The sequence below is a fragment of the Arachis stenosperma genome, chromosome 3 (assembly GCF_014773155.1).
Source record: "Arachis stenosperma cultivar V10309 chromosome 3, arast.V10309.gnm1.PFL2, whole genome shotgun sequence".
NCBI classification, from domain to species: Eukaryota; Viridiplantae; Streptophyta; class Magnoliopsida; order Fabales; family Fabaceae; genus Arachis; species Arachis stenosperma.
In genome coordinates, this window is record NC_080379.1 from 122,538,303 (window position 1) to 122,552,090 (window position 13,788).

General features: G+C 32.0%; 1 protein-coding gene across 4 annotated transcripts; it reads right to left on the reverse strand.

Moving 5' to 3' along the window:
* Positions 1-4,471, reverse strand: LOC130967864 (uncharacterized). 4 transcript variants are annotated; one of them, XM_057892901.1, is made up of 5 exons: positions 4,169-4,471; positions 3,216-3,284; positions 3,008-3,123; positions 2,842-2,871; positions 1-2,683 (listed from the first exon to the last, which is right to left on the reverse strand). In XM_057892901.1, the coding sequence occupies exon 5, from the start codon at positions 2,413-2,415 to the stop codon at positions 364-366; it is 2,052 nt and encodes a 683-aa protein (XP_057748884.1). In that variant the 5' UTR covers positions 2,416-2,683; positions 2,842-2,871; positions 3,008-3,123; positions 3,216-3,284; positions 4,169-4,471; the 3' UTR covers positions 1-363. The 4 variants fall into 4 exon arrangements, with proteins under 4 accessions (XP_057748884.1, XP_057748883.1, XP_057748882.1 ...); XM_057892900.1 differs by lacking the exon at positions 2,842-2,871 and having other exon boundaries at positions 3,008-3,068; XM_057892899.1 differs by lacking the exon at positions 2,842-2,871.
* Between the last annotated feature and the right edge of the window lie 9,317 nt (positions 4,472-13,788).

Consider the following 13,788-nt stretch of genomic DNA (forward strand, 5'->3'; position numbering starts at 1 on the left):
TATAAAATAACACAACATACGAACTAGCTTTATTATGAATAGAAATAATACAATGGCACACTGAAAGACCTTATAGGTAGCAACCAGCATTCCAAACCTGCTAGACGTTTTATCAGATGTAATATTTACAGACACATGAACAAGGAGAAGAGGAAGAGCAACACGCACTACCTAATCAAAAGTACACAGTCCTACCTTGATATAAGCCCCTCCATAAGATTGTTTATCAAACGACTAGCGTAATCTCTTCATTAGAGAGTAAACCCAATCGCCAACAATCCGACATCAAAGGGAGTAACCATGAAACATGTAGATAATAAATATGCCAATTATGGAACCATGAAACGGAAACGATGACTAGCCTTAAATCCAACTCCTGGGCATGATGTAGCCTTTAACAGCTTCGGATGGATCATTGGCAACGCCTTTCCCACTGCTTGAGCCACGAACAGAACTCCCTGATAGCATTGCCATCAGACTTCCACCATGCACCCTACCTTCAGGAACAGTGAGTGATGGCATGTGACTGCCTTCCTCGGCAGAGACATTAGAGCTTGCAGCTTCATATTGTTTAATATCAGAGTAAGTCCCCGGAGCAGCATTGCCAAGGCTGCTTGTGACTTTCATCATACCCATATCCATGTCTTTGGCAAGGAGTACCTGCTTTAGTTCATCCGGATTACTAGAATGAGGATCCTGAACAGTTGATCCCAGAGAGACACCACCATGAACCCTCTTATCATGCACTTGTCCACTATGAAGTGCACACAGACCAGTTTTCCCCCTGGCAAATGAATTACAAGGACCATCTGGTTGGATGCCAAATTCTGACCCAGGATGGCCCCAAGAGCATCTCTTGCCACCCCCATGTGCCTTGCAAAAGTCGGTGCTTCCTTGTGCACTCTTTCCGCACCCTTCAAACTTGCATCTCTTCCCACCGCCATGGCGGACACAATGATCAGTCCGTCCTCTTGCGCTCTTTGTACAACCAGGAATAGCACACCTCTTTCCACCGCCATGTGCCACACAGAAGTTGGTCCCTCCATGCACGCTTTTACTGCAAACTCCACCACCTTGGTATGTACAGCGTTTTCCTCCACCATGGCCCTTACAAAAGGGGGTGCTTCCCTCAGCACCCTTGGTGCACCCGGGGGCCGTACACCGTTTACCCCCACCATGTGCTTTGCAGAACATTGTGCTCCCCTGGGCCCCTTTTGTGCATCCAACAGCTTGGCATCGACGACCTCCCCCATGTGAGATGCAGAGACCTGACAGGCCTTCTGCACTCTTGGTACAATTTTCTCTCTGGCATCTCTTGCCACCCCCATGACGAATACATAATCCAGATTTCCCCCTGGCAGCTCGGGTACAACCTTCGTGACTGCATCTTCGGCCACCACCATGGGCAATGCAGAAATCTGTACGCCCTTCTGCACTCTTTGTGCAACCAAGGTATTCACATCGCCTGCCACCTCCATGGGCCTTGCAGTACACAGTACGACCCTCAGCTCCTTTGTGGCACCCAGGTTTCTGGCACCTCCTACCACCTCCATGGGATATACATCGGCCAGAAGCACCTCTGGCTCCCTTTCCACATCCCTCAACTTGACATATCTTTGTATTGTTGGAGCGATGTACTGGTTGATGATGCTGTGATAGCCCGGAAGTACAAGTGACTGAACTTTTTGGTCTGCTCGATGAGAGGTCCTGAACAATGGGACTATGATCAAACTGCTTAGCATTTGGTTTTAAAAGGAAACCAGTGTCTCTATCTAAAGAGGTATTTGATGATGGGAAAACAAGCCCGGGCTTCCAGTTACATGATGATGATCCCTCTTCTGTATTTTGTGTCCCAGTGAACACCAAAGGCATCTCCATGTTCAACTGAGGAGGTGTTGGACTTAGATGAACACTTGTAATATCCGATTCACAGGGCCCAGTCAAAAGACTCAACTCCAAATCAAACTTGGGCTGCAGCTCCATTGTCTTCAAATTTGAACTAACAAGTTTGTTTGGGCTCTGTACTTTCTCACATCCAAGATGAAGAGAGAAGTCCAAGTCAAGATCCATAGATGATTCTTCGTCAATATCTTTGGCTGAAGATATAGCAGTGCAAGCAATGGTTGAGCTCCCCTTGCTGTCTGAGGAACTTGTTGAACGGCCAAGCCCAAGAGACAAAGAAGAGCCAGCTCTCTGACCCATGCTTCCATCAATCAGATCCCACTTCCGTTTAGTTCCCTTACAGGAGTGCATGCAGGAAGGAATTGAAGAACCTGGGGAATCGAGTCGTAAAATGGTATCTGTACCACAATAATCAGCTCCACTTCGTTCAACTTGCATAGAATTACTCAAAATCTTGAATGCATTGGCAGAATGATTTGCAGCAAATCCCAAGTTCTGGAACCTTGCATCCATGAAATAATTGTAGAAACAATATCCAATTCTATCTATGAATTTGAAAAGAACAGCCTCCTGACTTCCGGGTAAAAGATATGTATATATACAAAGTTATGGGTTAGATGCGTCTACAAGAGAACAAAGCACCCCCACTTACAAATCCTGAAGTGTCCTGTCGATCCATATGATATATAGAAGATTACACTGTGGTTAAGCTCAGTTCTTGTAAGTTCAATTAACCCAGTAAAATCTGACTCCTCCTGTATACGGCATGGAAACAATCATCCTGTTCACAACAGACCCAAATTTCAGAACTGAAACTTTGCCATAATGGTAGATGCAATTCCGAGTAAAATGGGGCAACTTTTAACGCAGATAGAAATGCAGTATCATAAAGTAAAAGAATATAATTTTTTAATACTAAAAAGTTAAGACATGAAAAACCTTTGGCCCAAAAGCTTTTCAACAACCGTTCTGCAGTTTAAAATTAGAATGAAACATAAAGAACAAAGAATATAGACTAATCTAGAATATCAAAAGATGTCATAAGCAATTGAAAGGAACTGTTATTTAAAATATATATCAAAAGGAAAGAGATGGAATTTGATACCAGCACTGATGTTTCAGTTCAGTTTTGACCACATCACGCTGGCATGGTTTATAAACTTCAGCTATGTCATGAAATTTCGAACGAGACACAATTCGTTACAACTCCCCAGATAAAAACTAGGGAAAACACAGAAGATAAACAACCATATATGACTATAATTATCTACGTTGAAGATTATGAGAATAAGAGAAGGCGAAGTTGAGTAAACCTCGTTGGTTACTCCAAATAAAAACAGCAGAAGCGGCGAAAGAGAAGGCAGCAGCCGAACACCAGATACCTAGTACCAAGTCGAACCATTAGGAAATTTTGTGTAAAAACCACAAAAACATAAGCATAACAGCTAGGACATAATATCAACATCACACCTAATCTAGAAGCTATAACAAAGCATTGGATTCTTAAGCAGCGCTCACACCAAATGGAATGCTTATATTACTTTGAAATGTAATTAAATTTTCAGAATGACCACACCACATAATCCAAAAAACAATAAATAATAAATGAATAAGAAAGTAGTACAAAATTCAATTTATTTTCTACACTTGTTCAAACTTCTAAGGCACAAAATAAATAAACGGTAAACAGATTAAGTTCAACCAAAAGGAGAGCACGGAAAAGTACAAACACCTAACTTGAACAACACATAAAACTTCAATTAACGAAGAGGAAAACATGCATAAAATTGGTTTACGAGGAGGAAGACCCAACCCAACCTAACACGATAACGTGGATATGAGATCTACATGACGTTATTCCACGTTCCGTACTCCAAACGAAAAAAATATGAAACAAGGAGGAAAAATTAATTTGATTGGAGAATTAGCCAAAATAACTTACCCAGCTATGCTGAATTTGATCCTATATCGCTAAAATAGAATTTACTCAAGGTAAAAACAGTTATAAATAAACGAAAATGATCGAAATCGTTCCCAATCTTAATGTTTCTTCTTGCCAATTATTGAAGAGGGGGGGGGGGGGTTCGGGAAGAAGGAAGAAGTAAGTTTTGGCGATTGTTTAATTTGATTCAGTCTTGATAGTTGGGGATCTTGAATAAAAATCAGAAATCCTGTTTTATCAAGAATTGAGAAGAATAAAATAGCAATTGGAGAGAGAGAGAGAGAGGAGGGCATCGAATAGGATAGAATAGATGTAGTAGCTTACCTTAGCTTCCCCTACTGGAATTAAATTCGATTTGGATGTGGAGAACAGAGAAGCAGGTAACAGCTGCCTGCTATGGCCTCAGACTTAGCGTATTGGAATTTGAAAGGCGGCAATTACACTTTAGACAGAGAGACAGAGAGAGGGGGATATATATTAATATAGAAAAAGGAAGTGAGCAGAGCAGAGAAGAGAAGAGGCCGACAGAGAACGGTGGGGAGTGACAGAGCGGATAGGGAGGGAAGGAGGGAATGAAGGAAGGAAGGAAGGAGGCGTGTGCTGTGTTGTGTGAGTTGTGACGCTACAACCAAAATTAATACTCCCTCTCCCCCTACTCTCTCCTCTGTCCTTTACTGCCACTCTAGGGTTACACATATCTCTTTGGAAAATAATAAAATGGGATGTTAATTCATTTTTATTATTTTAATTAACAATAATTAGTTTCTTATCCTTACATTTTATCAACTTTTAAGAGAAACTTAATCTCGTTTATTTCTTCTCTTAATATTTTTTTTCTTTTTCTACAATAGTATAATAATTAATTTCCATTGATTTATAAATACCCCAGTCAAAGAAAGTTTCTAGCATGATAATTCTTCTGTTTTTTATGTCCAAATTGACTATTCTAATTATCAACATTGGATTAAAAGAAAATAAATTTCTATTGTTCACCCCTTTTTACATTAGATAGAATTGAGTTCATTTTCCCTTCCTAAAAAATTGGATTTTGGATAATAAAATTATTATATTTTGTTTTTAGAAATATCATTTATTTTTAATTTATTTATAAAAAATTCTTATAGTTATCATTATGCTAAAAATTAACTATCACCTTTAATTTACATTTGAAAAAAAAACTTGACATGGACATGCCAGTATATAATAAGATAAATAAACAAAAAATTGCAATATATATTTTTTATTTTCTAATTGATCAATAATATAATTCCACTTCTTTAGTTTACTTTATCATGTTTGTTGAATTTTTGTCTTCGATCTTACCAATTATTCTAGTTAATATTTAAACTTTTCATAATGATATTTTTTCTTGTTGTCCGAATTCTTGAATTCCTTAATTCTAAAATTATTATGTTAAATTATTAACAAAATATAAAGATACTTGCATTGAGAACACAAGTATAGTTAGATCTATGAGCATGCATGACTATTGAAAGATATACACTGATTTTAAGTTTGAACACAAATCTTGATTATTAGTTTAATTTGTTATTCTTGATTTTAATGCGTGATTTAATTTTCTCATTACGATTTTTTGTATATTAGGGATAAAATCCTATTCTATTATAAAATAATATTAGTTTTATTTTTATTAAGATGTAAAAACCAATAAATAATATTAACTTATTTTTAATCTAATAATAAAAACGAGATCCCTATATATATAAGTCAATACAAAATAGCTAATATAATTATACTTATTTTAATATATATCATATGTATATAGCCTATAAAATAAATTAAAGATAAATTTCCTGATACTTGTCTCTATTGTTATCGTCACCAACCCACTTTGTTTTTGGTATGTTTTCAATTAAATGGAACACGAGGAAAATATTGTTTAGAATTTTAAAATGGACATTATTACATAAACATTATAGAATGGTAGAATAAGATACAAATTAAAGTTTCGATGTATACTAGTAAATAAAATTTGACTTTTTAATGTATTCTTTGTGCATTTAATTAATTAAAAACGTAAAATATTTATGTTTTTATTAGCAATTCAATTTGTAATATTTTTAAATAAGGTTCTTAATAACATATTTGTTAGTAATATAAGATATTTTATAAGTATATACAAATAATACCCCCTCCCAAAATAGGAAAACATGAATGGCAACTTTTACAAAGCTTTACTTTTTTAAAAATAATTTATAAAAATTAACTTTAAAAATTTAGTTTTTTAAAAGTTATTATATATTTTTAGTGAATCAAATTGAGAATGATTTTCAATAAGCAAAAATATACAATAATTTTATTTAATAAAATAGTTTTTGAATATTAAAAATACTATAATAAATATAAAAACTCAATTTAAAAATTAATTAATGTAAGAAATTAATTTTGATAAGTATAAATAGTTTTAAAAAATTCTACTTTAAATACTTTCAAATCATTCTTACTTTTTAAAACTTACAAATACAAACACATAATTTTTTTATTTATTAAATTCAAAATAAAAAGGTACAATCACCTCTTAAAAGGCTTTTAAAAAAAGAAAGTGCTAGGTAAATAATAACTATTTTGAACAATATAAATAACCATCAATCAAATAAAATATACTACATTTTAATTTAATACTACTAATTTAAATTTATTTTTTTAATTTTATTAATTCACATTATTTACACATTGTTCAAAAATATTGTTAATTAACTATACTTTTTCTTTAAAGAAAACCCCTTAGTACATGCAATTCAGTCAGTCATTTGCTACGCCTACCGTGCATCCAACCAATGAAATTGTGCAACAATTTTGGTGCAATATGATGTTGGGAGACAGATGTCAATCTAGTAGTGTATAACAATGAGAACACGTCTTTGCGGAAGAGAACAAGATGCATGCATGGTTTAAACTTATTGATTGCTTGAGCTTGCACCACTTCTTTTTCCTCTCTATTGTGAGTCTGTGACATGCTGACATACACTACTAGTGTGTCATTCGCAGCTTTTGGGCTTTTGGCCTTTATCTAATTAGTTTCATTGTTTCAAGTAGTAGGGCACTTGTTCCTTTCAGCTCCAGTGAAATGGTAGACGTGAAGTGTGCGAAAATCATTCTCTATTCCATTTCAATTCTTAAAAGAGACAAGTTTGAACTTGGATCGGTCAACAACATCTAATAACATCTCCGAGAACTTAGCTTGATGGGCCTTATAGGGTTTTTTACTTAAATAAATGAATCTAAACCCAAATTTATTAATTTTTTCAAAAACAAATTTTGAAATGTATTTACACTCTTTTAAATATTATATAAATCGTTTTAGAAACATGTGGATTATATATTATGTTGACTATGCCATTCAGAGATGATTTATACATGCATGACATAGAAAAATTAAGAGTAAATCGTGCTAGACTACTCAAAATTATAAATGGGCTATAAAATCGTCCTAACTTAGTGGATTTAACGTGTTCTGAGACTATCACATATTTGGGTGGCACGATTTATATGCAGTCTGTAATCCTAACCACTCTAGAGCAATTTATGTTCAATTTCAGTAATCCTCAAAGCATAGTCACGATTTATTATTAAATTAGTAACACTAAGAAGGCAAGAATGATCCATAATGATAAATTCTCTATAAATAAATGAGTATAGTATCAAAGGAAGCACATTTAAAATTTGTTGAGTTTTGAGAGGGATAAGTGATACTATATTTTTCTTAATTTATCACAAAAAAAAATGATGAAAATATAAGTGAAAATGTCACGTTTTTTAGTAAAAAGCAGATTGGTATATTTGTATATCCGTCAATAACTTTAATAAAATTACAAAATAGTATATTATAGAAGGTAGAAAAATATGAAAAAAAACGTGTGAAATAATTATTTTTTCGAATTCCTATCTTATTGAAATAAAGTTATGATAAGTTTAAAAAGTACGAAATTTATGTATGAATCATTCTTAGGTAGTATGATTAATATATTATATAATCCACATGTCTCTAAAAGTTAGGAAGAAAATAACACATTTTAATTTTTTTTAAGGGAATCCAATAAATTTAAGTTTAGTTTCATTTATTTAAGTAAAAAATCATATTCAATCATGCAATACTAGAGTGCTGTGTGTTAGATTTTTTTGTTGTTAATTAGTATTTGTAAGTCAAGTCATCAATAAGAATATATATATATATATATATATATATATATATATATATATATATGGGGGCATCTAGTATAGAGATGCATTTGTAAAGATTTTTGTCTTTTATGGTTATTTGTTGATTTTAAAAGCGTATCACTAAAAGTGTTGCTTAAAGAGAAAGTGTTACCTTTAATCGTTAACTTGGCTCTGATACCAATTTTTAAAATGTAATTTCTATTAACTCTTCGTAATTTTTTTTTAAATGTAATTTCTTTTTCAAAATTTCTATTAACTCTTCGTATTTTGCTTTTATAATTTGTATGGATTTGGTTGGTAGCACTTTATAATTTGTAGTTTCATAATCAAAAGTATTGACCATTTCTACTATTACTAATTCTGATTTCATTTTTATAGTTTTTCAATCTTGTTTTAGTTTATAATATTCTTTTTTGCATGGATTATTGTATATAAAATCTTTTATCTGTTTGTCCTTTCCTTTAATATAATTTTTCAAATCCTCAAAAACTTCTTTTATTTCTACACTTTCTGTTGTTTCTAAATATCTTTTTAATTTTTCAACTTCATTTTCTATTTTTTCTTTCAACAACTTTAATTCTTTTAAATCATAATATGGTTTTCCAGGTATTTATAAATTTTTTAAGTTTAGCTCCAACTTGTTTATATTTGTTCTTATTTCTATCCTTTTTACTATAAGGTCATTAATTTCGAACTGAAGATTATTTAATTCCCTTTTATACTCCTTTATTTTACTTTTTAATTTTTTCGCCCTTTTTCTTTTTATTTTGTTTTCTGGTCTTTCAATCTTTGTAAACTTCATTATTTATCTTAGAATTTCTGCAAATTCTATCATCGATTCATCACTATTTTCTAGGGATTCTATTATTTTTTCTAACTCTTCAACTTCTCCTTTCAATTTGTCATAGATTATTTTTAGAGCTTTAAATGCTCTTTGATTTATTTCAGAAAACTGTAAATAATTCAACCGATTTTCTCTTTCAAAGAGCTCTTGTTTCTTGTCTTGATAGGTTACATATATTTTTTCTTTATTTATTGTCATAACTTAGTGTTTAGGGTTTCATTTAATTTTTCGACCTTTTTTGTTAATTCTTTTATTTCAGAATTTTCTTCTTTAGTCTTTAACTTAGATAAACTTAAAGGGCTATTAATTTTGGATTCTCTTATTTGAAAATTCGATGAGACTAATTTTCCTGATGGTTCTTTTAGTAAAAGAACTGAATTTTCAATAGCTTTATATTTTGGTATTTCTGTCTTTACAATTTTCTGAAATAATTCATCAACATAAATTCTTTCTCTGTTTTTAAATATTATACTATGATGGCTATTTGTTAAAGCATAATTTATTGCATATGTAATTGAAAATGGTTCATCATTTTGTTCCATTAGATTCTTTCTGTGAAATTTATAAGCCAAACTTATAGATCTTCCAAGGTTTTCAGTTGACAAAGGTATAGCATATCCAAGATGGGCATTGAATTTAACATTTACGTTTGCCAAGTTTCCATGAACAATTCCAATTATTTGATCTATTGGGTCATCAGTAATTCTTTTGCCACAGATTGCTAAGCTTATTGGTGAATTAATTCCTTTCATATATGTAGATTTGATTAAGACTTGTATAGTACTAATATGGATCCATCCAATTTTAGATCTTTTTTGTTGATCCTTAATTTTCTCAATCTGTTTACTCAATTCTTCATCATTTATCAAAGCTATTTCAAGTTCTCCATTGGCAGATTTTATCTTTATAGGGGCTTCAAGTTGAATTTTTCCATAGTATATTATATTTTTTCTATTAAAAACTTCTTTTAAAAGATTTTGTTTATTAAAATTTTCATTTGATTTGAGATTTAATTCTGTTTTTAGAACAGCCTATTTTTTATTATCTAATAATGCAGATAATCTATAATAGTCAGATTCTTCCGTTAATTCTAAACTTTCTAAATAATTCATAACTAAGAGATTAGGTTAAAGGCGTACCTTTCTGGAGAAAAACTTCCTTTATTTAGAATATTTTACATAAGATGTTTTTATCTCCAGAGGGGAGATTGTAGATACTAACTCCAGAGGGGAGTTTAGAATTGGTTTTTTCCTAAGGGAATTCTTCTTCAAACTATAGAATCGCCTCGGCAGCTTCCTCCTTGCTCTCTTAGCATATGAGTACTCTTAGCCTCCTGCTTTCTATGGTTTGATGATTTCTACAATTGCCTAAGCAACCTCTTTATAATGGTTGGGTCTGATGGACAATTCCCATCCTTACCCTTCTTATGACGTCATTGCTTACGTCATTGTTTATTATCTTGCACCAGCTACATTGTTGGTGCTCTATGACCTAAGCGCTTACGTCATTATGCAATAATGTTGAGAGATGCTTCAGATGTGCTGTCCTCCTCTTTCATTATGTGGCCTTCAAATGCGTTGTCTCCTTCCTTTATCATGTGGGTTGATTCTGTTTCATTATTGCTTTCTTCGGATAACTCTGAGACACATAGATGGCACTTGTGGTCTTCTCTGTCTTTTATCAAATAGCAGAGATTCCTCTTTATCCCTTCGGGGAGCTTTTCTAAGAGTCCAGATAAGTTGTAGAATGCTGATTCAAATTCCACTAAGAGTCTCATCTCTCTTTCTTCAATTTCATTCCTTTTACTGGACACAAGCAAAGTATTTCTGCTTTTATAATTGATTCTTGTGTGAGATTCCCTTGTTATCTTTTGAGTTCTTTCGAAGACCCTTGCTAGTGTGCTGGCTAGTCTTCCTTCATGACTGTAGATTGTTAAATCTTGAACTTGATCAATTGGTTGAAAATTTCCTAGGAAGACGGACATGAAGATTACTTGATGTGCTGGAACCAAGCATTCTTCTTCTTCATTAAAAATAGGTTGACTATTCGTAAATTTTAGGGATATATCCCTTGGATTTACATTGTCAATCATATTTTTAAATCTCTTTACTGCATCAACGAATCCTGCAGGAAACTCACTAATAATTTTTAAATCATTAAAAATTAAAATTGTATCAATTAATCCATACTGGAAAAACTGATAGGTGTCAGATGGGGTAGCATCTAGAAATATAACCAGCTTTGTTAGCTGTTCTTTGGCAATAGGATAATATCCCAAGATTGTCCTTTTTTCTTCAGTCCAATTTAGGACTATGTTAAGGGTTTCTCTGAGATTTGATCTACAGACCCTTTTCTTTTCCTTGATTTCAGCCCTTGTAGGAGTGTTTCTTATTATCCCTGTTCTCTGGGTTTGAATTGGAGCTTTATCTGCTCTTTTTAGGGTTTGCTCTGGATGAAGAGCTTCATATTCCCTGAAGGATTCTTTTGCTTCTTCCAGTGTTAAAAACCCTCCTTTATGAATTATCCTTGATTGATGTGTAAATGGTGCTGCTTTTTCCCAGGCATCATATACTCCTTTCATAGGGCCATTATAAATTACATAATATTTTTTATCTTGGGTGGATTTTTTGATAATTTCAGCAATTGTTTTATTTTCTGAAATTTTTTCTTCACCTGATTTGTCCACCACGCTTAGCTGGCTGAACTCTGATGGTTTTGGTTGTTGGGTTGATTTCATTGCTTCGATGGCCTTCTTGAGAGATTGGATCTGTATCCTTATTTGCTGACAATGCTTGCATTTTTTGAGTTCTTGTTCGTATTTTTGAATTTCTTGATCTAATGCGTTGTAGACGAACTCCATTCTCTTGTTAATGTATCTGCAATAACATTTTTGTATTCCTTAATATATTCAATTTTTATTGGATATTGTAACAAAAATAATTGCCATCTTACCAATCGTCCATGATTATAATCAACTTTTAAATTATATCGTATAAAACCTGTTAGGTAACTTGAATCTGTCCTTAATGTAAATTCTTTGGGTAGTAAATCAATTTTCCATTTCTTAAAAGATTTAATTGCTGCCAGAGTTTCCTTTTCATGAGTGGTATATCTCTGTTCTGTTGGAGTAAAAGTTCCTGAAATATACCTGCAAAGTAATTCCTTTGGGGGATATTTAGAATCTAGTGATTCTTTTTCTTGTTCCAAGCTTTTTATAGCTTTCTTAGCTTTTAGACATCATGACCAGGTTATGTCTGAGGCATCTGTTTCTACTATTAAGTAATCATTTTCTTCTGGAATATAAAGTTCTGGAAGTTTTTCACATAATTCTTTAATTCTTTGAATTTGCATACTATCTTTTTCATCCCATTTCCATTCTTTTTTAGTACTTATTTTTGGATATAAGCTTTTAGTGTATTCTGTTATATTCTTTAAAAATTCTTGATCAGAAATATAATTTATACACCCTAAAAATCTTTGTAATTGTTTTCTATCTTCTATTTTATTAGGAAATAAATTTACTTTTTCTAGAACATTTGGTTGAAGTTTTAGCTTTCCTTGAGTGGATAGAATTAATTCAAGAAACTCTATTTCTTGTTTTGCTATTCTTGCTTTCTTTTTGCTAAGAACTAATCCTTTTTCTTTACATCTTTCTAAAACTATTAATAATTTTTGAAGATGATCTTCTTTATCCTGTTTTGTAAAAATTAGTATATCATCAATGTACACTAAAACAAATTCATTTAACTCCTTTAGATTTTCTTCCATAAATCTTTGATAAATACCTGGGGCTTGTTTTAATCCGAATGGTAATACATTCCATTCATAGAGCAACACACTTGTTGATTCTTTTGTTGGGCAAGTAAAAGCAGTTAATTTCTTTGTTTCTTCGTCTAAACGAAGTTGCCAATATCCTGATTTTGCATCAAGAGATGAAAACCAAGTTGCTCCTTTAATTTTTTCTAAAATAGAATCTTTTCTTGGAAGTTTATGAGCATCACCAATAGTTGCTTCATTCATTTTCTTATAGTTTATTACCATTCTTCGTTTTCTCCTTTTAATTTCATTATTGTTTTCAACGTAAAAAGCTGGAGCTGCATGAGGACTTTTACTTAATCTTATAATTCTTTTTTCCAAAAGATCTTTACATTCTAGTGAGAACTCTTCTCTATCTCTTGCGGAATAAGGAATTTTATTTGGAACATTTATCTCTTTTGTGGGATCTTTTAATTTAATGCTTACTAATTCGTTATTTGTATTTTTAATATCTAAAGGATTTTCAGCACAAATTTCATCCAAAAGTTCTTCTATCTTTATTTCAAGATTATTTTTTGGAATATTTATCTGAAAGTATAGATTTAAATAACATGTTTCTAATATAGAAAATATTTTAAATTTTAAGATCTTATCTATAGTAGTAGTTGGTATTTTTATGCGTTTTGATTTTTGATTTATTGAAGAATCGTGTGGAGCTTTTAAAACTATGTATGTTAATTCTTGAATGAATGGATGATATAGCTTTAAAAAGTTATTTCCTATGATAAAATCCATTCCAGAATCTAACATATATATAGATGGAATAATGAACCTATAATTTTGAATAAAAATTTCAACCATCTCTGCTTTTTGGTCAATTTTATGTATTGATTTGTCAGCTATTCTAACTCTTAATGGTTTCTTTAATTTTTTCCAATCAAGTTTTATATTTGAACTAGCAAAGCATTGTGTTGCTCCAGAATCTATGAAAGCATTTATAAATTTTTCTGTTATTTTTATAGTAATAAATGTAGCATTATTACTCAGTCTCTGAGTCTGTTTCTGAGACATATTCAAAAATATAGTCTAAGTTATCATCAGATTCTTCTAATGGTTCCATGAAACAAGACTTAGCAATTTCTATTTGTTTAGTAAGATCCTT